Source organism: Nelumbo nucifera, chromosome 6, assembly GCF_055504915.1.
Source record: "Nelumbo nucifera cultivar China Antique chromosome 6, China Antique-T2T, whole genome shotgun sequence".
In the NCBI taxonomy this organism is placed as follows: domain Eukaryota; kingdom Viridiplantae; phylum Streptophyta; class Magnoliopsida; order Proteales; family Nelumbonaceae; genus Nelumbo; species Nelumbo nucifera.
This window is the reverse complement of record NC_142654.1, coordinates 28,130,461-28,156,314: the sequence shown is the minus strand read 5'-3', so window position 1 is coordinate 28,156,314 and position 25,854 is coordinate 28,130,461. Positions and strand designations below refer to the sequence as shown.

The 25,854-nt window shown below is 39.0% G+C and overlaps 1 protein-coding gene, 1 non-coding gene and 1 pseudogene across 3 annotated transcripts; 1 reads left to right on the top strand and 2 right to left on the bottom strand.

Moving 5' to 3' along the window:
• Nucleotides 1-1,439: 1,439 nt before the first annotated feature.
• Nucleotides 1,440-2,647, top strand: LOC104598537 (small heat shock protein, chloroplastic). The gene is given in 3 exon segments (XM_088889334.1): nt 1,440-1,759; nt 1,762-1,875; nt 2,025-2,647. Coding segments are annotated over 3 exon segments (624 nt in total). The 5' UTR covers nt 1,440-1,668; the 3' UTR covers nt 2,444-2,647.
• A 3,742-nt stretch (nt 2,648-6,389) lies between these two features.
• Nucleotides 6,390-8,047, bottom strand: LOC104598538 (uncharacterized). The gene is made up of 3 exons (XR_016077170.1): nt 7,290-8,047; nt 6,737-6,812; nt 6,390-6,451 (listed from the first exon to the last, which is right to left on the bottom strand). It is a non-coding gene; the product is annotated as an uncharacterized LOC104598538 (transcript).
• Nucleotides 8,048-9,704: 1,657 nt separating this feature from the next.
• Nucleotides 9,705-24,573, bottom strand: LOC104598539 (uncharacterized; annotated as a pseudogene). Its single transcript, XR_735396.3, has 3 exons — nt 23,473-24,573; nt 23,310-23,356; nt 9,705-9,878 (listed from the first exon to the last, which is right to left on the bottom strand). The product of XR_735396.3 is annotated as an uncharacterized LOC104598539 (transcript).
• Between the last annotated feature and the right edge of the window lie 1,281 nt (nt 24,574-25,854).

Below are 25,854 nucleotides of genomic sequence, written 5' to 3'. Positions count from 1 at the left end.
AGAAAAAATGGGTTCATCTATGGCTCCGCCCTCTGCCGAGCCCTTGGCTATTATTTGGTCAGAGCTGTGTTCTCTCCTGCGCCTTCAGGTCAATAGGTCATCATCTATGGCCCCTGTTAACAGTGGAACTAGCCAATAAAACCTTAAAGATGCGGGATTATAGGTAAAAGTATTCAAATTGTCTATTATTTTTTCACAATTTCATTCATTTACAAATTTTATTGCTCCTCTGTTGAAAAAATTTTAAGTGATTAATTGTCTAAATTCACCCATGTGAACAATAAGGTTTATAGTGAATTAGTTGAGTTTAAAAACAATAGTTCGATGAAATAGCGCCTACTTTCAAGTCCACGGGCTAGCTCGGCATGGCATGACCGAGCGGGCCGTGCCGCCTGCGCCTCGCAGACCTGCATGGCCCAGCCCACAGCCCGTCCCAGCATGGCTCGTGGCCCGGCCTATATATTTTTATATAATATTATAATTATATAATAATATATAGTATATAATATATTAATAAAATATATATATTTTTAATTTTATTATATTAATTTATTTAATTATTGTATATATAAACAATTGTATATACAAAATTCATATAAAATTAAAATTTTAATTTTTTATCAAATTTTTTTAAATAAATAGTTATGGCTCGATGCACAGTCTGACCTGGCCCAAGGCTCAACCCACGGGCCAGCCCAGCCCGCAAACGGACCTGTATGGGCCGTATTGAACCAACCCCCAAATTTTTCACTAGGGAAGATGACACGGTCCATACTGACCTACGGACCAACACAGCATGGCCCACTTTACACCTCTAGATGTCCAAACATGAGAAATGAGTAAAGGCACATTTTGTTCGGTACAAAACCAATGTTTGTCCTCTCTTATTCATAAACACCATAAGTACAATAGATGGTTTTGGCCCTTGAATACATTTATATTTAGAATATATCTATATTTAAAACCATAGTACTAACTAAGGGCTTTCCCAAAAAAAAAGGGGTGTTTGCTAATGTATATGATATTGTTTAGTTTATGATGAACTTTTGTTTAGTTGGAATTCCACTCTTCCTGAGTTCCTGTACTCCAACTTCAGCTGCTTTTCTCCCTTCAGCTTTCGCCTTTCCGCTAGAGCCTAGAGGTAAGGCTTCTTCAGCTGGGCTGGGCCTAATCTGGATCTTTGTATTGTTTCTCGTGTTCTCGTGTTCTCGTGTTTTTTCAAAATGGACGGAAGAACACGATGGGCCTAACTAAATTAGCAAACCCTTTATACAAAATATCATCTAAACGATACGGCCCATGATTATGTTGACTTATTTTATTCATTAAAATAAGTTATTCAGTTCAGTTGTCACCAAGAAACTGCTTTTGGTAAATCTCTTTTCCTTTGTCCATACAAAAAGTATCTCCGCGCCACATTCTCTCACTCTGTATGCATCCAGAACCTTCTGTAGTTTTCTCTGCTCTCGAAGCTTCTACAGACTCACTCCCCTGCCCCTACACCTACACCTACACCTTCGTTTTATATCTATATAAACCCTCTTTCCTTCGTCCATCATTTTCAGAAGATCAACAGATTTCTCGTCAAAACTCTAGCTATCTCGCTTACAGTCTCTCTGCTTTCGGTTGAGGTCAGTTCAGGTGCCCAAATTCGCTTCCTCTCATCTCATGGCTTCGTTACTTGTTTGGAGGCGAGTTTCTGCTCCAAGCCTTCTCAACAAGTTCCTCCACCCCCCCCGATCTGTCGCCGTCGCTCCTTCAACACTAATGCTCAGTTGCGCGATCATGACGACGATGACCGTCGCATCGATGTCAGCCGCCGCTCCGACGAGCCTGTTTCCCGCCGTCGTGACTACGTTCCTAGCTTCTTTTCAGGTAGTTGTGATCTCAGTCCTTGTTCTTTTGGTCTATGTTCACCATTTTCTTATCGATGTGTAGTCTTTTTGATTTCTAGTTTTGGTTTATAATATTGTCTGATTGCCTATCGGTTTCTCTAACGTGTCTATTTCAACTCGGTTTTGCAGATGTGGTTGATCCCTTCTCTCCGACAAGGAGCTTGAGCCAGGTTCTGAATTTGATGGATCAATTCATGGACAACCCGTTCTTGTCTGCATCGAGAGGGATGGGAGCTGGATCGAGAAGAGGATGGGACGTTAAAGAAGACGAGAATGGTCTCTATGTGAGGATCGACATGCCAGGGCTCGGGAAAGATAATGTTAAGATTTCCGTGGAGCAGAACACCCTGATCATCAAGGGAGAAGGGGAAAAGGAATCCGAGGAGGAGGAGAGCGGACGGAGGTACAGTAGCAGGATCGACCTACCTGAGAAGCTCTACAAGACCGATCAAATTAAAGCTGAGATGAAGAATGGTATACTCAAGGTTGTAGTTCCGAAGGTGAAGGAAGAGGAGAGGAAGGACGTTTTCCATGTCAACATCGAGTGATTTGGCTGAATTAACCTGACGAATTATCGGTAGTGAGTTTTTGTAGAAATCTTCTCTTTACTTCTGTCGTCAGTAGTGTAGACATTGAGAAGAGTTTATACTTAATGGGGAATTGAGGTTTCTGCCTTTTTGGTTTTAACAGCGAAATGTAAAGTGGGTCTTGTGACAGAAATGAATAATACTTTGGTTTCTTTCTTGGCTTTATTTATCTTCGACTAATTTTGTTTCTTCCATTTCTATAACCGACTGAGCTTCGACGAAGTTACTGTAACCGACTCAAATGTCAAGTGGATTGGAAGATAACCTTCCGTAGTTCCTTTGTACATTACTCTAATTGAATTTGCACCTATGGAGGGAAATAAATTGACCACAGAAATGGTGGTCTGGACGTGGAGCTGAGTACTGGCATTATATGGTAAATATAGTAAATGAACAATGCTTAAAATTGCTTTCCATCCTCTTTTCCCCTGTATCTGTCTACGGCAAATATAAAACAGAAATAATTAACTGATGGAATATATTTGCATTTCCCATCCTAACTCTACTCCTATGCTATCGGGTTATTTGCCCGATCCGAGTTTGTCGATTCCGGATCTCCTGCCCACAAAACACTACCAGGAAATCCGGACTCTAGAGTCATGGATATGGGATTATTTCGGTTTCGATTGGCTCCAGGTGGGTTTCTATAAATGTGTAATTTGTCCTATTTTATTGGTGATTCTGTAAAGGGCATGGTACACCTCTCTAATCGGGTTATCGATCAATTTTTGGATTACAGGTTGAGTTGCTACTCTACTATCGTTCTATCATTTCATGTATTTTGGTAATTTTTTGTAGTTTGTGTCAGACACCTCCTTCTCTTGCTATATGCCCTGAGCCCCTGACCGGCTGACCCTTGAGAATATTCGCGGGCAAGGCGGGTTTGGGTTAGGGAGGAGTCGGGTCGGTTTTGGACAAAAGCTAAAGCCCCACCTAATCCTGTCTGTCTGTCCTCATCTCATCTCATCGCTGACCCTGATTCCGTGCGGAAGCTTCCTGGAGCAGAAGTTTATCCGATCACCGAATAAAATTTTTCTGAAGCTTCTGGATTGTACTAGATGTCTAGACAAGTTTGAACCTTATCCGAATATCAAATAAATAAATTAAAAAAAATTAGGGATTTTTAGATTGCAATTCCCCTCAGAAATGTGAAATATGACAACTCCCTCTTAGTCTATATATGCTACTGAGTTACTCTATTCAAAAAGAAAAAAAAAAAGAGATTGTTTAAAATTCACCATGATTTTTTTTTAGCATTTCTCTTAAATTCATTACAACTTTTTAAAATATCTAAAACTCACCATATTTACTAATTTGACGTTAAACAGATTAATGAGCGTTAATATATTACCATTTTAACCTTCATAGAAAAATATAAAATAAATTAACGGGTGAATATATTACCATTTTAATATTAGACATGAAGAAGAAAAAGTTCAAAAAAATATTTTCAAATATAAAATACATAAACACATAGAGATTATAAACAAAATAAAAAATTATTTTAAAATTATAGAAATTGAAAAACAAAACCAGAAAATAAAAATTGTAGAAAAAATACCAAAAATTTATAGATTTTAGAAAATAGAAAAATATAAAAAAGTAGAAATTATAAAAAACATTAAAAGTGCAAAAAAAAAGAAAATTGAAAACTGAAAATATCATTTTTCTCTAACTCACCATTCAAGGGTAATTTGGTCATAAAAGTTGTTATTTATGTTGGCATGGACACCTCTATTAAGAAGCATTAACCGGTGCACTAATGGAAGGTGAGTTTTGTATAAAAACTTATTGACATGGTGAATTTTAGACATTTTGAAAAGTTGTGAGTTTAAGAGAAATGTTGAAAATTCAGTGAGTTTCAGACAATTTTCCAAAAAAAATAAGGGCCAGGGTCAGCATTTTTAGGCCCAAAGTACAGTTGGTGGGTGCCAGCTTGGAATTGATACCAATTCACAGGCGGACATTGGTGTATACAGTGGGGGATTTGATATTTTGAATATTTATAACTCTACGGTGGAAATAAAAAATCTACATTAAACCTGCCCGTACTTCTAGGGGTGAATTGAATCTTGCCGGATTGATGCCAAATTCATGGACAGTGATTTATAAGAGGGCTAGGAGGGGACTGCAATTTCAGATTTATGAGGTGGATCTCCACTTGTCCCAAAAAAAAATCGCCCTACTGACACCATGAGACTCGTGAAGGTGATGCTACAACACAAAAGAAAAAAAGTGGACATAGTCTTTTCCTGGGTATTTTCTAAAACTTGCATATCCATGGACCTAGCCCATGTGATTAATGGGCATTAAAATTAGACCCAGACCTGACCCAGGGCTTTAAAGTTGCCATCATAAGAGATTGAGATTAAACCATAAAGACCCAGAATTTAGTGGGCTTTTCTTTAATGGAGTTTTGGTTTTTGCTCGAGCTCCTTGTTTTATTTTTTTCTTCTTTTTTTTTTTTTTGGCTTCATTGACCCATCTTCTATCCCCTTAACTCTTCAACCCTGGTCTCAGCAGGATTTGATCCCGAGTCTCTGTTATAAGTTAGAGATTCTATTTCAGTTTTCTAATTAGGATTCATTTGATTCATATTTAGAATCGGAATTGGAATGGCCATTCCCTTGGCTCAGACTGGCCAGAATCTGTTTGGCTCAGACTAGAACTAAAATCGTAATTGGAATAAGCTGAAATGGGATTTCACTCGCAAGAGAGGGGGAGAGAAATGGCCATTCCCTTAAATAAGAAGAATGCCATTCCAGCAAGAATAGAAATATGATTCTAATTCCACCCAACGAAACAGTTGGAATTGGAATAACTCTAAGGATGCAGTTTAGGAAGGACCAACCCAAAGTTGAAATAACTCAGCCCAAAATCTTACACGTGCTGGGCTTGGGCCTGGGCCTAGTCCTTAGGTAGCCCAAACCTGGCCCTAACTTTATTCCCACTATATATATATATATATATATACTTGCATAAATATATACATATATAATTTTTTAGAGTGGATTCATTGGCCAACCCGAACTCAGCCCAAGCCCGAACCCAATCCAAATACATTAAATTACAATGTGAATTAAACTCGGATTAGAAAGGCTGGATTTGGTCTAGACTCAGGCCTTAGCCCAAATCTTAGGATTGGGCCTGGGTTGACCATAAATTCAGAGCAACCCGCCCAACTTACACAATTTAGCATACTTCTGTCCACTCTAATAAATGGGCTTCAAAGCATACATATTAAACCTCTTGACTCAGTTAAAAAAACAAGTTTAGCAGTTTAAACTAACCCATTTAAGTGACCAAAGCATAACATATTATATAACGTTTTCTTTATTCCTACGCCAGTAACTAAAGGGATGATAAGAATATTATTTAAAGTTTCCGTTTCCCCACCTGAAACCGGCAAACTTGTAATGAGTGCAGGTGAGTGATTTTTTTTTTTTTAATAACCACAAAAAGCCGTACAAATATTGCAAAAGCCAAATGCAATTGGAAACTTTGTTGACATTGATTGGACTTGAAATTGCACTCGGAGTTTGGTTGGTCGGCATTTAGCATTTGGTAACCCTTTTTTGTGTTGTTTTTTGTTCCGGAGACAGGAATTATTGTTTCCCCTTCTTATCTTTGGCGTTTCTTGTTATTTGTTGCCACCTAAACGCCCTATCCTGAAGTCAACAGAATGGGTAGAGAGGATTCCCTAAGAAGAGCTGCACGGGTGGGCCATTAACTAGATCTAACCTCTGTTTATATTATCAGAGAGAGAGAGAGATGTGTATGTAAATAATATAAGAAGCTATGCACTAAAGCAAGTAGAACCAAAGAGGCACAAGGAGAAAGAGGACTTGTTCTTCTTGGATTTGGTGGGAAAGTTCAGAAGCGCCATTCTTTCAGTTTGATCGGGGTCCGTTAGTGTCCCCTTCATGATCACTTGTTTATTGTGTACATCTACCACGTACTCCAGCAAACCTGTACCAACACCACCACCCAGAAACAAAATTAGGTTCTTGATTCATCAGGTTTCAATTTGATGCGTGTATGGAAGCTTATTGTCTAAATCACCCTGATCAATCTTAGAGTTCTCGGTCAAGGTGGGGTTCTATGTTCACCAAACTGATTGTAGGAATCACACCTGATTCAAAGGTGTAAAGCCACAAAATCTTATATATAATTAATGGTTTTGATGACTTTTGACAATTGTACATTGTATGCTCCAGAGTGAGAAAAAGCTCTAAAGAAACGTAATGCCCTTACCGTTCATCTTGGAAATAACTTGGGAGACCCTCTGGCGACAATGTATACAGCCCATGTTGGCACTCATCACAACCACCTGAAACTGCAGAACATCACCGACCAGACGATCACAAAAGACATCCGAATGAGCTTACAAGATATATAACCCAAAAGTGAATCTGTTCAAAGATACAGGAAAATCAGCACCCAAGATGGGTGGCTTAAGAATTGACACCTCCTCATATGCCATGCCGCAGAGAGAAGCTTTGATCGGTTCAAAGCGCTGACCAGCGTAACTGGGGCGCTCGGAATGATCTTTGCTTCCTTCATTGAAGGAGCGAAATTACTTTCTTGCAAATGAGTTGTTGGATTTGGATTTATACTGGTTTTACAGCTGGAAACCTTTTGAGATAGCAAGGCAGAAGAGAGGCGGAAACAAATGAAAATGAAGAACAAGCCATTTTTTCATCTCGTTGAGTCTCTGTAATACTTCTATATAAATTTCGAAAAAAGAATGATTACCCAATAAAAACGAGGAGTGGGGGAAGAAGAAGTATGCTAATTTTCAACTTACAGGAGGGAGCGTTAAATTCTCTGCAAATCTCAGAGCTTGCTTTGTCATCGTCTCCATAATCGCATTTCACTCTCTCTCTCTCTCTCTCAGATGAATAACAAAGATTAGATTAGGCTCCTGTGTTTGACAATTTATATGGTATTATAGATGTATTTGCCGAGTTAACAAAGAAGTATTTGCAGACTCGTGGAGCTACAGAGAATTTTAGAATAATATATAATAATAATTAATAATAAAAGAAAAGAGAAGAACTTTCACCCTTTGAAGTTTCGTAAACGATCAATTTATCTTCTCAAGATGCTGTCCTCTAACTGTTCTATTACACGTATTGACGCATACATACATACATACATAACGCTAGGACAGCCTTTACTCTCAATCAACGGTCCACGTGGCGTAATATGTGGGCCACCTCTCTCTCTCGTTCTCTCTGAACCTTCTCCCTCACTGTTGGATTCCAGAGCTCTACAGTGCAATTGTGCAAAGTGCAAACACAAAAGGATGGTGCCCCACTAACACTAACCGAAAGTTCCTGCTGACTGATGCAACAATAAATTGGCTTTTAAATACAACCTACTTTGATGGGGAACCCTAGTCGTTGGATCCAAAAGCTAAGCCATCAATTACTCAACAGTGATCTGATGGTATCATCAGATCGAATTATATCATCATAGCGAATACGTTTGAGGTATGGTCTGGTCTATGGGTTGAATAGTCAGTCCATTGTCCATTATGGCGTTGTTCAGCATTAATTAATAATAAACAAGGAAAACAAACAATACAGGGCAAGTTTTTCCCTTTTTTTTTTTCAAGTTATTTAATTAGAGATAAGCCGATTAAGATTAGGTACACTAAAATGGAGAAAAAAGTCTGGCAGCCTTGGCATGTTATAGCCAGCGAAAGCCTCCCCTAGCCCTGCACGTCATATGACAGACTATGGGCTTCACGTTCTCCTCATTACTCCCTTAATTCTTTATTATGGTATGTATAGATAAAAGAAAACCTAATACTCAACGGGTATAAGGATTAAGAAAGGTTGAAATGAAGATGCTTATAATTGGTTTCTAGAATTAGGTGAGACAACTGACAAAACATTGGATGATCAAAATATTATTTTGGGCTCTCTCCATCACATTTTCCTTTAGTTATTTACTATTATTATTTAATTGTTATGCACTTCATAAGATATATTCAGGGTTTGAAATTCATGTAGATTGTAACTATCTTTCCTGCTCACAATAAAATATTATCAAAAAGCATTCAGAAAAAGTGAGCTTGATTTCTTCTGTGAATGGACCACCTATAGGCTAGAGTCGGTCAAACTTTTTTGGTCGTCTGTCCTGGTGGCACAAGTTCATCCATAAACGGATTCATGGATATTAAATGGCTGCTTTAAGGGAACTGGCCAACCCGGGGTATATCTATGATCCATTCCAGTACGAAAAAGACCGCTTCCAAAGATTGTGAATTCGTGATGTTGGGTATCACTTGGCATATCACAGGAATAGAACCGATGGGGAAAACATTTGAGCCGTTTCATGTGAAAGCAACAAAATGCCAGAAACCGTACATTTCCTGTGGATATCTCAAAACAAGAGATTTCGAGGGGAAGACCCTGTTTTGGCCTCTCTGATTCATCACCATGAGACAATCAAAGTTTAAAATATCGATATATCACATCAAGGTTCAAAATATCAACATGTATTAGTCCATACTGGTCAATATTTATCATTCTAAAACCCTTTTCATTCGCCTCTATAGTGAGTGTATCGGGGTCTAACCGGTTTAAGGGGTAAAGGAGCCCTAAACCAGCCCCCTAAATCGGTTTAGGCATATCAGGCATATTGATATGCCTAAAACACCCCTATTGACATATCGAGTGTATCAATATTTTGAACCTTGCACCCAATATACCGGTAAAGACGTATCAGCTGAATCAGTACTGCTTTTTATTGCTTTTTTTATTTTTTTTTTAACTAGTTCAAGAGGACCGATCTAAGGCTCCTCTATCCCCTGAACCGATCAGACCCTGATACATCCACTGTAGGGATATATCATAGAAGTCCTACATGATACTTTGAACCTTGGATACAACCGAAAATCAGCCATAAAATAATTAATAAAAGTTTAGATGGCAAATCCAAGATCCTTCAATAACCAGAAGCTTCAGTTTGGATCTTGGATTGCATAGCGAAGAATGTGCATCCAAGACTAACCAACGATTACACAAAACCATGGTTCTGACTGAACATCACCTCTCTCCTACCCATCAATCACCATCCTCTTTGACATATTTCAATATAAGTGGTCTTGTTGATGAAACGTGTTAATTAAAGGGTTTGACAAAATGCACTGAGAACAAGTGAATAGAATAGAATAGAAAATTAAAAACAGGAAAAAGCAGAATGAAGCAGCTTGCATCAGTATAAAAGCTCTCTCTTGAAACTTGAAAGTTAATACAACATAAAAACCGCCTAACTTTTGCGGTCCAGATACCTTAATAGAATGATATCACTTAGAGAGAGAGAGAGAGAGAAAGAGAGCATCAACAGTCCGCCTGATATTTACAACCCACCTACCCCAATCTCCCTACACAAACAAAACAAAGAATCAGGTAAACTTTCTATATCTCGCAAACAGAGAACGGAAAAGCATACTATACCATAACCACCACAATAACAAATCTTTTGAACCAGGCTGGACCAAATGGCCCACCTCAGGTACGAGCTAAAAACATCACATCAGCTGTTGTTTCCTCATCAATCGTGCAAGTTTGGGCCACTAAGTTCAATCCAGAATCAAGTAAATTCAACAAGAAAAATCTCGATTAATGCAAGGCCCCCATACATTCCGTTACCAGAGAAACGTGTTATTCACATGACTAATGGAGAGAAAAAAATAGCATAGGTGCATGCTATGAACAAAATTAAGGCGTTATTATTCTGAGCCATCGATCGGATTATGAGAGATTTGACTTATACTGTAATGTAGCAGGAGACAAAGCCCTTCAAAAGGCTCATGATGTATCTACCATAAATCTATAATTGGATTTCGGAAAGCCCGATTTACAAGCTTATCCTCTCCCCCATGTAACACCTGATCCTGAAGTTACATCAGGATTGAGAAGTTGAAAACTCTTACACAGAAGAAACTGCTTGCAAAAATTTATTGCAATATCTCTCAACTAATAAACATACGGAAAAAGAGAAATCCTCCTCAACAATATAGAGTAATTTATACATCTACATACATATAACAGATTAGCATCACACGCAAAATGTAAATAGGCATGTATTATCAGGCGGATTTAAGTTCTTTGACAAAACACTTTGGATTTCCTAATTTTCCCCTCAACGTAATTTAGCTCATTAAATATAACACTGGTGTATATATCAAGAGAGTTTATACCGAGTATAGGAATAGAACCCATGAAAGAACTTTTTACCCATAGCTTTCATGCGAGTCACTCATTTTCCTAATGTCATTCAGCATTAAGAGGTGAGTGTAAACTGCATCCTACATCACAAATATTTTCTTTTGGGTGCAAATAGAGAAAGGCTCTACAGGAAACAATGGATACAGCAACTCCAAACATCTTCAAAATTTCAAATAATATTGATGTAGGCACACATGGCACGCCCAATGGAATAGGCACACATGGCAGGCTCAGGATGGCGACATGTGGCACAGGTCGGACCGCATCCTGGCCGTCCGCTCATAACAAACTCCAGGCAGGTTCAGGTATAAATAAGTGGCGTCACTCCTTAGGTAAGCTATCTTGGCATTTATTGCTTTAAGCTCTCTAGCTCCCTGGTGACCTCATCTGAGCTACTCTACTCAGGCCTCATCCGATCCCTCAGTACGCACTTACTAACTTGACCGTCGGAGTCTCTGCCCTTGGGATAACACCTAGGGCCTCTGACATGCTTCCCCCTCTACAGGTCAGACTTACAGGCCCTCGGCTCTATCAGCCCTTGGACACATCAGCAAGCCCTCGTCTACAGAAGTGAAAGTGCATTGTTGCCCTCGGCCCATCCTTGGCAGCAACAAAATTATATAGAATCTTTACTAGGGATTGATCACCAACTACCTTCTTTGAGTGATGTGGCCGAAATTAGCTAGGAAGTCAGCAGCTTTGTTCCCTTCCCTACAAGAGGTGAAATGTGATCAATTTGTTGAGATTTTTTTTTTTATTCTTAATGTGTCACCAAGAATGTTAACCATTGTCCATGGCGTTTAACTTCACTGCTTAGACAATGGTAAGTCTTGAGTCTCCTTCAATGATGATTCTATTATCTTCTACATTTCCGACCAGCTTGAGTCTTGAGTCTCCTTACACACCTTCAACAGGTGTAACAACAATAATTACCAAAGCTTCCATATGTAAAATTTTTCTTGTAAATAAATCAAAAAGAAAAATTCATTAGGAAGAAAAAAGTACAACAGAGGTGATAAGGAATCACCCCAAGGAGAGAAAAAGAAGCAACCCAACCCCCGAGACCAACCCTTACAAAGAAAAAACCCTCTAACTCCCTTACACTCTTAACCTCAACCTCAACCCACACTACTCCAACCCTTCCCTCAACCTAAAATTCAACAAAAAAAGATAAAACCTTCAAATAGAAGTATAGAACTACCTCCCCCTTCTACAACTGTTCCGTTCTTCTTCAAGAATTGGCCTCCAAAATCTTCAACTTTTCTAAAAATTTTTCTTGCAAATTCCTCACCTCTGATGAAATGTAATTGTAACCCCAAGACTTTACTCACCTCCACCTTCCTTATTAACCACCTCTTCCAAATCTAACACTCCCTAAACAACATGAGTTTTGCCAACTTTCACCTCTCTCTCTCTCTCTCTCTCTCTCTCTCTCTATATATATATATATATATCTATCTATCTCAAGAAAAACATCTGAATCCAAATCTCCTCTTTCTTCAACATCCTAATAGGTTTTGTTCTATACTTTCTAACCCGAAGGGATTAATCTGTGTTTTCCTTGCTCACCTCCCTGGCCTTGAAACCTTCTTCCCCTACCTCTTGTTCAGTGGCTTGACAATGAGTGGTGAGTCTGCTGACTTGACTATGAAGAACACCTTCAAACTCACTCCAGACAAATTTCTTGATTCTGGTAGAAAGAAAATCTGCAAACACCCCCATTTTACCTCTTATTTTATCTTTCGTTCTCTTATGTACCATTTTAAATTTATTGGACGGGCTAGAACCATGGATACCTACTTTTCGGGAAAACACTTGCCATGTCCACCAACTGACCAATTTTTGAACTATTCATCCTTTTCAGATTCACCTAAGTCTTATTTTTGCATTTATCTCCTTTTAAAATCGTAAGCTTGCAACTGTCCTTCCTTTTCCTACCTAAATCTTTGCCAAATCTCCCAACAACAATTTCTACAAAGTTACCTGGAACATTATCCTCCAAATCTCTGGCAACAAATTCTACAAAGCTTCCATATATAGATTGAAAAATAAACAACGAGGCAGGCTTCAAACTCAAGTATGATATCACCTATTCAGCAATGCTTAGACCTAGGGCTGTCAATGGCCTCAGTCTGTATTTAAGTCCTGATTATTAATAGGATTGGGATTGGTTTTACCTGTTTCAACCCAATTAACACCTAAACTTCTTTTATTTTTATAAATATTCTCATGGTTTACCTGTAATAACTTCATATAAGATGTCTAAACTTATCACCTAGTGGGGGATATATTAGATATTTTGAGAAGAGAGAGAGAAAGAGAATTAACAGGTTTATTATCAAAATACCAAGCTAAAGGCTTATCAAGTATAAGCCTGTCTTATTTGGTCAGACCAAATAAGCTCGATTAATAAATAGGGTCAGTTCTGGGTCTAGTAATTGCTAACCCACTAGATCAGGACTGGGTCTGTGTGTCTTATTGGGTTGGGAGCAGGTCTCCACACTGACCCTGCCCGGACCTATCTGAATTTCTTTAAGGAAGAATACACAATCCAAATCTACTAATTCATTTCATTTTGTCAGTTGCATATAAGAAAAACTGCACCAAAGAGACCATGAGATTAAGATAATACTAACTTCAGGTCTACTCACTTTACCCTAAATTAGATACTAATGCTTTGCTGGGGATTTCAGGCAACCTACTGAACTGGGGAGGGTCTTCACAGCTACAATGTAACCCTTTCCTTCAATAAACCAATAATTCCATGTTGTTGCCAGTGTTTTGAAAAGCAAGAGGCACAAACAAAGCACAATTGGTTCCTAGATTCTGAGGTTTGAGGCTAGGAGTGTGCCTGAACAAAGTGAGGCACCACTTATGAGATAAAAGTAGAAGATAACCAAATATAACAAGCAAGTCTAAGTTCTGAAAGAAATAAAACCTTGCTAGCTTAATTGGTTAGAGCATTGTATTATTAACATGAAGGTTGTAGGTTTGTAGGTTTAAGTCCTACATAGGCCTGACTATATAAATTCTAAAAATCCATTTATCACCTGGAACTGTGAAATGTTGCTTTCACCTTCTAGTTTTTGTTTTTCTTAGACCATGTAATGTTGTTTGATTCTACTTTCAATATTTAATTTGTTTATTTTAGACCACTTTTAATGTTTGGTAGCTGCTACTTCAATAGGAAAACTAGTTACCATAAAAGATGCTAGAGAAAAAAAATCTAAATTGCCTTTTTTTACTGAAAAACCATTGCCCAGGCATCACTTGGTTTTTGAAATAAGAAACAATCCCCAGGCAGTGCCTGGGCAGGTGACTACTAGTGACCTAGGTGACAAGGCACTCCCATGTTGCCTAGTCTCAGCTTAGTGCCATGATAAATATAGTAAGGCATAAGGTGAACACAGCATTGTCTCAGTGCTTTTTTTGCATCAGTTTGACAACTATAATTTAGAATTTAGACAAGAGGTGATGGATTCATCCTATCTCTGGAGCTTTTTCAAGGGAGCTCAGGCCTCCTTCAAAGAAAAGAGACAAGGAAGAGTAGGGTTTATGCACTCGAAAGGTATGTTGTATATATAAGGATTACATCACGTGGGAGGCTTTTCAGTTGTAACTAACTTGCTAACGTGGTCCTCTCACATATGTCTTCAGGTAAGGCTGGATGGGGGTCATGCTAGTGAGCCGATTAGTGGAGATCCCCGCCTTGACACAAACCTTATCCTCAAGGTTGATGTGGGAAAATTCTTTCTGAAGGCGAGAATACTCTTCCCAAGTAGCTTCTTCTTTGGGTAGGTTGTTCCAAGCAATGAGAGCTTCCTATATAATACTTTCCTTTACACAGCAGCAGAAATCGAGCAACTTGTGAGGCTCCATGAATAGAGATCCTTTGTCAAAGAAAGCTACAAGGGAGGCTTGGGTTTTCACTTTGTCTCCAACATGCTTCTTAAGTAGGAAATATGAAATACTGGATGGAGCTTGGAGGTGGAGGGAAGATCAAGTTTATAAGCAATGGGCCTGACCTTTTCTATGATCTTGAATGGCCCATAATACTTCCGTGCCAATTTTTCCATGCACGTCAAGCAACTGATTTCTGCCTGTAGGGGTGTAATTTTAGATGAACCACATCACCTAGATGAAACTCCAAGGGGTGATGTCTACGATCATAAGTAGCCTTCATCACCTGTTGAGCCCATTATAGGTTGTATTTGAGCTCCCTTAAAATGAGGTCCACTACTGCAACTGATGTGGAGCCAACTTTGTAAGGGAGAATAGCAAGGGGATCACACTCATATAAAGCCTTGAATGGTGTCATCTGTGTGGAGACATGGTAGGTGTAGTTATACCATAACTCAGCCCATGGTAGCCATTTTAACCACTGCTTTGGTCTCTGCTCAACAAAGCATCTCAAATATGACTCAGTGCACCTATCAACCACTTCAGTCTGCTCGTAAGACTGAGGATGGTAACTCGTGGAGTGGGCCAAGGAGTACCCTGAATTTTAAAATATTCTTGCCAAAACTTCCCCATGAAGAGTGGGCCCTGATCAGAAATGATGGACCTTGGGTTCCCATGTAACTTAGTGGTTTGTTTGACAAATAGTTCCACTATTTGAACTGATATAAATGGGCGAGACAAGGCCAAGAAGTGGGTGTACTTGGTCTGTCCACCACAACCATAACCATGGTCTTACCCTGGGACGGTGGTGATCTGGTAATGAAATCCATTGTGACATCATCCCAGACCTTCGGGTATTCGAAGAGGCTGAAAGAAGCCTGGCTGGTTGTTGGATGTCATATTTTTGCTGTTGGTAAGTGGGACAACTGGCCACAAATTGTTGGACCTGCTTCTTGATTCCCTTCCAGTAGTAATGGGTGGCAAGGCGCTTGTAGGTTCACAACACAACAAAGTAGCCCCTTCCAGCAAGTTATGAAACAAGTGTAGTCAAGTGAGGAGATGCCTGAGGTAAGACCAACCTCCCTTTATAGAAATAACAGGGAGTTCACCACTGAATAGCCAGGCACTTGTGTCAGATCCGCGGCCCATTTCCTCCTAATTTCCATCAGGCTCGAGTCAACTGATGCCTCTTGTCTAAGAGTCTCCAGTAGTGGATAAATGGGCCTGGACTCTGCCTTAGCATGCAGCTCCTCCTGCCTTGATAAGGTGTCAACCACCTGATTAGAGGCTCTCATTTTGTACTCTATTGTGTAGTCAAACCCTAGTAGTTTGGACACCCATTTTTGTTGCTCTTCCGTGAGAATACGTTGCTCCAAAAGGTATTTAAGGCTTCATTGACCAGTCTTGATAATAAACCGTCGTTCCAGTAGATAAGGACGCCACTTGAAATATTAAGACTATCGTGATCAGTTCCTTAACACAGGTAGTTTGAGTTTGGGCCCGGGGAGAGAGGACCTTGCTATAGTAGGCCAAGGGCCTCCCCTCCTGCATCAAGACGACTCCTATGCCTAAACCAAAAGTACCACATTCAACAACAAAGAGCTGGGAAAATTTGGGGAGTGCCAGAGTGGGAGGAGCCGGTACTACCTGCTTCAGGGAGTCAAAGGTGTGTTGGGCTTCCTTAAACCAGTGAAAAGCATCCTTATGTAATAATTGGATCAGGTGGATGCCATCAACCCTTAATGTTTGATAAATTGCTTATAATACCCGGTCAAGCCCAAGAAGACCCATAGTTGTTTCACTGTCCTAGGCTTGGCCCAATGTACTATACTGGTCACTTTTTCAGGATCAACCATAACTTCCCCTCCTACGACATGGCCAAGATACTAGATCTGTCCTTGTCCAAGAACACACTTTGAAAGCTTGGCTAAAAGTTCATTGTGCCTAAGAACATACAAGGTTAACCGCAAATGAAGGTGTTGGGTCCAATTAGGACTGGGATAAGAATATCATCAAAGAACACCATAATAAACTTATGGAGATAAGGCCGGAAGATGTCATTCATGAGTGATTAAAGTTAACAACGCATTAAATAGGCCGAATAGCACAACGAGAAACTTGTAATGGCCGTCAAGCTGTCTTGTGCACATCATCTTTCTGGACTCGAATCTGGTGATATTGGGACCTAAGATCCAACTTGGAGAAAACTCAGTTTCTAGCAGGTTATCCAATAACTTATCAATAAGTGGTATAGGGAACCCACCCTTGACTGTAATAGCATTCAACACCTAGTATTCTACATAAAACCACCACATGTTATCCGTCTATTTAACCAATAGGACCGGAGAGGAGTAGGGGCTATTACTAGTTTGGATGTAGTCCCATTGCAACAAGTCTTGCACCAAGTGTTCGATCTCTTGGCATCGATAATGCAGGTATCTATAAGGTTGGACGTTTGTTGGGGCCACCTCAGGCATAATGAGAATCCGATGATCCTATTCCTCTCCTGTGGGAGCCCATGTGGCTCTTGGAAAGCCTCCATGTATTCGGCCAAGATATTCTGAAATTGGTGATCATAAGAACCCATACTAACCTCTGTAGCTGTGGAGTGTGGAGTCCAATTGTGAGTTGGGGTGACAAAGGGGCCTAATAGCATTAGATTGAGCTGTTCTAGGCCCAAGTTTGACTTGAATAGTGAGTTAAGAGCAGTTGGTTGCAATGATAATGTCTTAGTCCCACTAAGAATGATTTACCGGTCTTTTTTTTGGAACTCCATGGTCAGATTTGACTAATCACAAATCACTTGGCCGAGCTGGCACAACCACTGTAACCCTAATACGATGTTGGTCCCACTAAAAACCAATGTATATAAGGCAACCCGAAAATCTCCCCTCGTATTTTCAATTCCAACCCTCTACGTATGCTTTCACATGTTAACTAGCTACCATTGGCAACCTAAACATTGAACCAAGAGGTGGGCCAAATTGACAAGCGCGCAAAGGTGGCCACACTCTCTAAGACAACCTACGATTCACATAGTCTGTGGAGAAGTGAGCCCAATGAGGGCCTACAAGGACACCTTAGGTGGGCCTAACCTGAATATCATGTCCTAGTTATATTGGGTGTCTTTGTTGGGCAGTCTTTTGTTCGGCCCATTGGTCTAGAGGAGAAAGACTTGTTGGGCCTTGCATTTGTGTCCTAGGCCGAACCGCTCATCACAATTATAGTAGAGACCTTTTTCCCTTTGGGCCTACATCTCAACCTAGGTTAATTTCTTATATGGGATGTTGGCTTGAAGCCACAGGTTTCTACTTTCTAGTTTAGTGGAGCTCGGAGGAGTTAGAGTCAGCCCCATTTTATCATCAACAGGTCGGCCCAATGGTGGTGTTTTAAGTATGGGCCCTTGGGGTTTAACAAGTGGTTTCTTAAGACAGCCCAGTTTCTCTTCATAAATGCTAGCTAGGCCCACAACGGCCATGACGGTAGAGGGTTGCATGGATTTCACCTCCACCCTAATATCATCTCTCAAACCACTGATAAAACAACCTAACAAAGCCTTTTCCTTCCATCCCTATACTTTGGTGAAAAGACATTCAAACTCCATTTGGTAATCCCTCACAGACCCCGCTTGGCGTAACTTAGAGAGCTGCTCATCTTAATCCCTAAATCTGGTGGATCCAAACACAAAGAGATTTAGTGAAATCCAACCAAACCACTAGGGGATGTGACTGACAAAACCATTGAAACCAGAGAATCACTTCTCCTTTGAGGTGTATAGTGACGATTAGGATCCTTCAATTGCTTGGAGTTTCATGGTACTCGAAGTACCTTTCAGCTCATAGTTCAAGATCCTCACCTGAGAAGTTTGGAAAGACCAGTTTGGTTTGCTTCTAAGGTGTTGCCCCACTACTGTGGTTGCTAGTCTAAGTGGAGCCTTCCCCTCCACAATCCATGTTCTCATTGATAGGCACCTTTTTAGCTTGGCCAAGACTGCAATCAAAGCGGCCTTAATCTCAGTAATGTCTTCTTCAATCTAATCAATGCGCTCTTTAGTTGAAGCAGGGGCAGAGCCAAGGGGTGGCGAAGGGGGGCCATGGCCCCCCTATGCCTTTAAAATTCCCACAAGGCCCATTTAAATTCCACTTATATTTTGACCTCCTTACCCATGTTTCTTAGCTTTTGCCCCCCCCCCTATCCATGTTTTCTAGGTTTTGGCCCCCCTCAAGAAAAAATTCTAGCTCCCCCCTGAGTTGAAGAGGACCCAGTACCCACCATGGCAACGTTCAGGTCATTGCTCTAATACCAATTGATAGGTTCAGCCTATCTTGAGTTTCTTCAAGGGAGATCAGGCCTCCTATAGATAAAGAGACGAGGGAGAGTAGGGTCTATGCACTCAAAAAGGTGATCCCCTCAAGGTTTTAAAAGTCTAAAGGTGTAGTTGAGGCGTAAGAAAATTAAAATAACATATAATCTACCAAATTAAAATGATAGAAAGTATACATATCCATAAACTAGAAGTTTATAAGCAATATGTTTCGGTATTTAAACATTAAATAAAACAATAACTAATCAATTAACAATTATAAACATTTTACATTTCATGTAAACAAACCAAATTAGAAGGAAACAACTTAGTTGATTTGATCTATAATAATAATAATAATAATGTTATTATTATTATTAAAAAGAAAAAAGATCCATTACTAGAAGAAATAAGAAAAATAACAAACTTGGGACATTACGTTTAGAATAATAAGAAAATTCTCACTTGATTTATCAAAAAGAAACTAAGAACTTGATTAGTCCTTTTTGCATTGAACTCTCTTAAACACTAAGAAAAACATAGTTGTCAAGGCGTCGCCTAGGCGACTAGGCGCCCTTGGTTGGGTGCCTCGCCCAAACACCTTGACTTTTAGCAACTAGGCGCCCTTCTAGGCGACTAGGCGCCCTTGGTTGGGCGCCTCGCCCAAACACCTTGACTAGGCAATTAAGTGCCCGTCTAGGCGACAAAATGACAAGGCGGGCGCCTTTTATAATATCATTTATATTGTTGTATCTTATTAATGTATGTGTTAATACATTTTATTATATGCTATATATATCAATTATATTTTGTTTTAATGTTTTACTATTGAAATTTAAAAGATCAAAGGGTTTTAAGAAGAGAAAAAGAAACAAAGAAAGAAAGAAAAAAAGAAAGAAAAGAAAAGAAAAGAAAGGGGAAAGAAACAATAGAATAATAAAGTTCTTTTTTTCTATTCTCTCTAATTAAATAAAACAGAAACTCCATCCTTGTTTTTTTTTCTGTTTTGCTTTCCATCTTGAATATTTATCATATAAAGTTAATAACCTTCTTTAGCTGCTAATTAATATGAATTTGCTCTATTAAATACTTATTATAGTAGTATTATTTTTGAAAATAATGAAATTAATATATGTAAAAGATTTTTATCTTTTAGATGTGATGATTTGCCACATTTTTAGAGGAAATTTAATGTTCTTAATAAAGAGAATTGCTATTTTTCAATTAACATACATGCTGAATGGTATATAAAACTAGGAAACTAGCCATAAGCCAGTTTTTCATATTATAAAATTTGTATCGCCTAGGCAACTAGGCGACTAGGCGCCCCAGTGTCGCCCAGAATCGCCTAGGCGACTATGAAGAAAAATTAATAGAATTTGATTTGTTGTATTGGTTTTTCCCTTTTCTTTACTCTATTATTTGGCCTATAATTATTGAAGTGTTTTTTCTATATGTTTAAATTATAAAAATGTACATTTTTTGTATTAAATCACTAAGTAATCATTCATACTTGAGGCTTAAGGCTTATGCCTTGAGGAAAAATTTGTATGCCTCGCCTCAAGGCTTAAGCCTTTTAAAACAATGAATCCCCTTTAATTCAGAAATGTTGTATATATAAGGATTACATCGCATGGGAGGCTTTTCAATTCTATCTAACTTGCTAACATGGTCCTCTCACATATGTCTTTATGTAAGGCTGGGTGGGGGCCATGCTAGTGGGCTGATTAGTAGAGATGGGCCTAGCAGTGTGCTTATCAAGAGGTCGCCTGGACAACCAGATCAAAGGATCAAATGTTGGAAATTGGAACTTCACAGGTAAGGACTAAGAAGAAGGCAATAGAATTGATAGAAAATTTCACAATTCTAGGTGGATACCATTGCTGATCAAAACACAAATAGATAAATCTAGGCGGATAGGCTTGACTGAAATAGAAATGAAGATTCTACCATTTATCCATGTCAATGATCTCATCTATCTGTCATTAATAAGATCTTGTATTAGAATTTGCTAAATCATATTCAAGATAAATAGAACATTTATGTTTCTAGAGACTGTTGTAACAGATTGTGATAAGATCCAAGTCCACAATGTAATATACTGACCAAATATATGGGCAGGAAGATCCAACTCGTACAACTCACAGTTTCCTTCTTATGCATCTACCAAATTTTTTTTTGCATAAAACTTATATCTTATTTACTAATGCTTTCACTAAATATTTCACTCCTCTATGATACAACTCTTTCTCATATAAAAAGTCACAAAACAATGATGTAACAATGTAAGGTAAAATGACTGCATCTATCAAAGACAAACTTAATATATAATCTCCCCCTAGAAGAGAATGCTCGAAATTTGTTGAAATAAAGACTCAAGAAGAGAGAATATGGGTTATACTAATCTAAATTAGGTAGGTACATAAAGCAATCAATAATATTTTGAAGCTTTTGATAAGTAAGAACATCCTCCAATATTACAAGATGCTTAAAATATACATAAGGTAAGGAAGAAGGGATGGAGAACTTCGCACAAACAGCATGTCAGAAGAAGAGCTGAAGCTGGAGAAGAAGAAATTTCTGCTAGAGGAATCAAGAAGTAGAGGAACCACAATTCTGAAAATCAGGGAGGATAGTAGGGAAACAGTTTTGACAGGAATGGAAGCTCCAGGTTGGCTTAAGGGCTTCATGGATGGAGCAACCCTTACAGTGAAAACTTAGGGATGGAGGAATGAACTGGTGAGAGAAGGGAAGAAATTTGTAGTGGAAGAGAAAAAAACGAAATAGAAATGGATGGTTCATCACACTTACAGAAAGTTTTGGATGGTTCATCACACTTACATTAGAAGAGTTTATACTAAGAACAGAAGCAAGAGATGAAGAAGAGGTTCCATCAGTCTCCACTTTAGCGGCACCAAAACTGACTTGTGAAGGCAGGACAACTGACTAGGGAAGTAAAAAGGTAGTCTCAATAGAGAAAAAAGAGTAAATGACTGGAACGAAGTCTTGGAGACAATCATGGAGAAGCTTCAATTAAAGCTTAAAGGTAAGGTCAAAGCTTTTCCCCTTTGATGATAGAAAGGCAATTTTGGAGGTAGGAGATATCCAAGCTGAAAAAATCCCCGAGGAAAGATGACAAAACTCCAGAAGGTGTTCGACCCTTGATTTCTAAGAGGACTTGTAAAGGTAAAGCAAAGGAACTCGTGTGGGTACAGTGCCAAGCAGAAAACTCCACCACCACAGGGGGGTCCAATCCACGCTTCAACAGAGAACATCCTGACGAGTCAGAATCAGAGGAAGAAATGGAATGGGAGGATCTCAGAGACATGGAAGACAAATAAGTGGATCAATCTTTGATCGTTGGAAGCATTGACACTAGAAAAGACTGCAAAATCCTGGAACTCAACCAGATGGGAACTGAGCTTATATTCGAAGAATCGTCCGCAATGGAATTTCTTGAGTTGAAGGAAGGGGAGATGGAAGAATGCGCCATGAATTTTGGGGGAACTCGGATGCACCAAATGGAGAAGGGATTATAGGAACAAACCAAATACAAGCACAATTAGGGGACTTTGGGAGGGATACAAGTGAAACAAATTGTGGTTATTTGAGAGAGTTTGTTTCATTGTACATCATGCTATGACGTGTTATTGGAATTTCAGTCAACCTTGCACCATCAGCAATCAAATCAGTATCTCCAAACTCTCCAACTCAAAACTCAGCACCAAGCATAAATTAGAACCTTAGTTAACCAACATAAATTGACTAGTTGGTAAGAATTGAAATTCAGTGAAGTAAGAACCTCAATGAGCTAACATCAAAGTTATGTTATCAATAAATGTGGTTATCTGAAGGTGCTGATAACATTCAGGAAGTTAAAGAACAAACTGGAGAGCCATCAACAACCATACAAAAGTACCAACTACCAAAACAATGCAGTCAACCATGAATTCAGTTTGATGCACTACAATGTTTATTTCAGATTCATAAGGTGCCTATTAGATACAATTGTGCTTGGTTAGAAAAGTATAGACAGCATACAGAATTCAAATGTTAATACCCAGTTTAGCAAGCCTCAAATATGATTGGCTTAGGAGGCAGTGATAATGCACTATTTTTTATTCCTCTTTTGTTATATAGAGGGAGGGTATAGATGTATATGTTTTAAATGTTTTTTGTGCTTTTTTAATGACATAAATGTTTCAATAGAGGGAATCTCTCCCTCCTGTTCATAGTAATACAATTACTATTTGTCAAAAGGAATTCCATTTTAGCAGCAAAGATCATGAAAATTGCTTCATATTGATCAAATTGCATATAATGCAGAACTTCAATAAAACTTTTCCTGGGCTGCAGATTAATCTGTTGAATGAAACCTTACCTCCTCTCCGCACCCTCAATTGCCCAGGCCTGCTTCAACTAGATCATCTAGAGAAAAAGCAGAAATAGAATATCTTATATAATTTCCTCCAATAATACAAAATGTGCAAAAATAATAACAACAACAAAAAAATATGAACTTTGCAAATTCCAAAATACTTTACCTAGAAAACTTCCTCGCTTTTGTAGTGGCTGCATCTCTTCTATTGTTCTCTAGAACAAGTGCACGTTCCCTCTCTTTCTCTCGCTTCTCTCTCTTCAGCCGTTCCTCCCTTAATTCCTCCAACGTCGTCTTGCCAGATTTCGTACCCTCCTCCTGCTTCTGTGGTCCCGATGGAGATCAGCATTTGTATCGGATGGCCTCGACATGTACCAGGGTGCTTTTACACCTTTTCCAGCCACTCCATATCCTAGCCTGTATTTCTCATCCTCTGGAAGAATAACTTTTGGCACTACCTTCTTCTTCAGCTTCTTCTTCCTGGAGCTCTCCTTTTGAGCATCATCATTCTCTTCTGCTTCACCACCAGAAGCAGGAAAAAATTCCAATCCTTCAAAGAGATTAATGTGATTCGACTTTGGTTCCGATGCAACAGATGAACTGCTTTGAGCAGCAGTAGGTAAACCACGAGCGCGCCTGAGCATCTCGAGGCGGAATTCCGCATCCCTCTTTCTGGACTGTTCTCGCTTAAGCTGCTCTTCTTTTGCCGCGGCTTCCTCATCTCGCCTAACTTTCTCTCTGTTTTCGTAGTTGTAAACATTCCAGCGCTTCCGAGGAAGAATGTTCAGACCTCCATGACCTCCCATTCCTTATTGTCAGAGTGCTTCCGAAAAGTATATGTTCAGGTAATTCACGATTTTGTCTAATTCACACAATGTAAAGACGACAAGAGCTTGGAACAAGTTATGTGAAATAGTATTTTCCAAAGAAGAAATAGTAGGAACCAAAAGTTCAGGTGGAACTCCATGTCTTACAAGTTCTACGACATCAATAATGAGTTTTCTTATCAGACCAAGGGAACCCGCTAAAAACAAATCAGGGCGCCAAGATAATCAGAGAAGAAATCCGTAACTTAAATTCATGTTCAGAAGAAAACATTACATTCGTGAGTAAGGTGCCGAGGGTGAACCTAGCTTTGTTCCAGTCCCAACTCTCCTCTGGTAGCGAAAACGAATCTCGTACGAGAATAGGAACACAGGCACAAAATCCAGGCACCTTCCGTTGCATTGTCGGCTGTCGCACACTCGCACTCTCTCAAGTCTCTATATATATATATAGTTTTTGCTCTGGGAATTACTCGCAGACGCGCAATTGATAATTGAGATTTGAGAATGATGCTTATTGGGTGCAACTTGGTGGGTTGGGTCAGGTACTCAGGTTTAAGATCGATCAAAGCAGGCCCATTTAGGGTGTCCATGAAAAACCGAATCGAACCGAGAAAATCGAATCGTAAAATGCGGTTAATCGAATCGGTTGGTTCAGTTTCGTTCAGAATTTTTAAAAAATTGAAGAACCGGTTCGATTTTCGATTAACCTATAAAAAATTGACAGCTAACCGAATCGATCGATATATATTTACATATATATTTTATAAATATTTTTAATATATGTGACATATTTTTTATGTATTTTATATAAATATATATTCATTATATATAAATATATACTTATATTATATATATAATGATCAATTTACAAATATATTATATATTTTTATAATATTTATAATATTATATATCATTTATTATTTATAACATAATATTATACATATATTTATATAATATATATTATAAATATAAAAAACCAAAAAATCGAAGAACTAAACCAGTCAAAAACCAAAACCGGTTGACTGGTTAACCAGTGGTACTGGTTCAGTTTCGGTTTGGCAAAATGAAAAAACCAAAACTACCGGTTCGATTTACAAAAAAGGGGCCATGGTTCGGTTAACCGAACCGTGGACACCCCTAGGTCCATTAACTCTAGCTTTGACCTGGCCCAACAAAAGGTGAAAGCCCGAGTTTGTCAACTAAAGCTTAACTTAGGGTATGTTTGGCAAGTCTTTTTGAGAAGATCTTTTCGTAGCTCTGATAGTCAACAGGCGCATTGAGCTTTGGACATAAGATCTGGGCAACTTGAAGACCGTGTGGCAAATGCACATCTTTTCATGCGTCATTTTGGGTCTTTCCACGCAAGATTAAACGTGAAAGACACGGGAAGCTACATTATGAAGCTTCCCGAAATCAACCCAAAATGGGTTTCGCGCGTCTTTTCGGTGTCATGTCTTTTGGCAGCTAAATCTTCCGCATGCCAAACGGGAATAGACCGATTTTCGGTCTTCTCGACTTGTAAACAGCCAAAAGACCACACAAAAAGATGTGCCAAACGATGCCTTAGCTTAATAGTTTGGTTACTTTCACGCTTCCTCAGGTTTGGGGGCCCAAATAGATTGGTTTGATATGAATGGTTTCTAGCATGTACTTAATACATTTACTAGTAGGCCGATGTGATACACGAGAAAAAGATGTTATGACTTATTTGGCTTAATTCA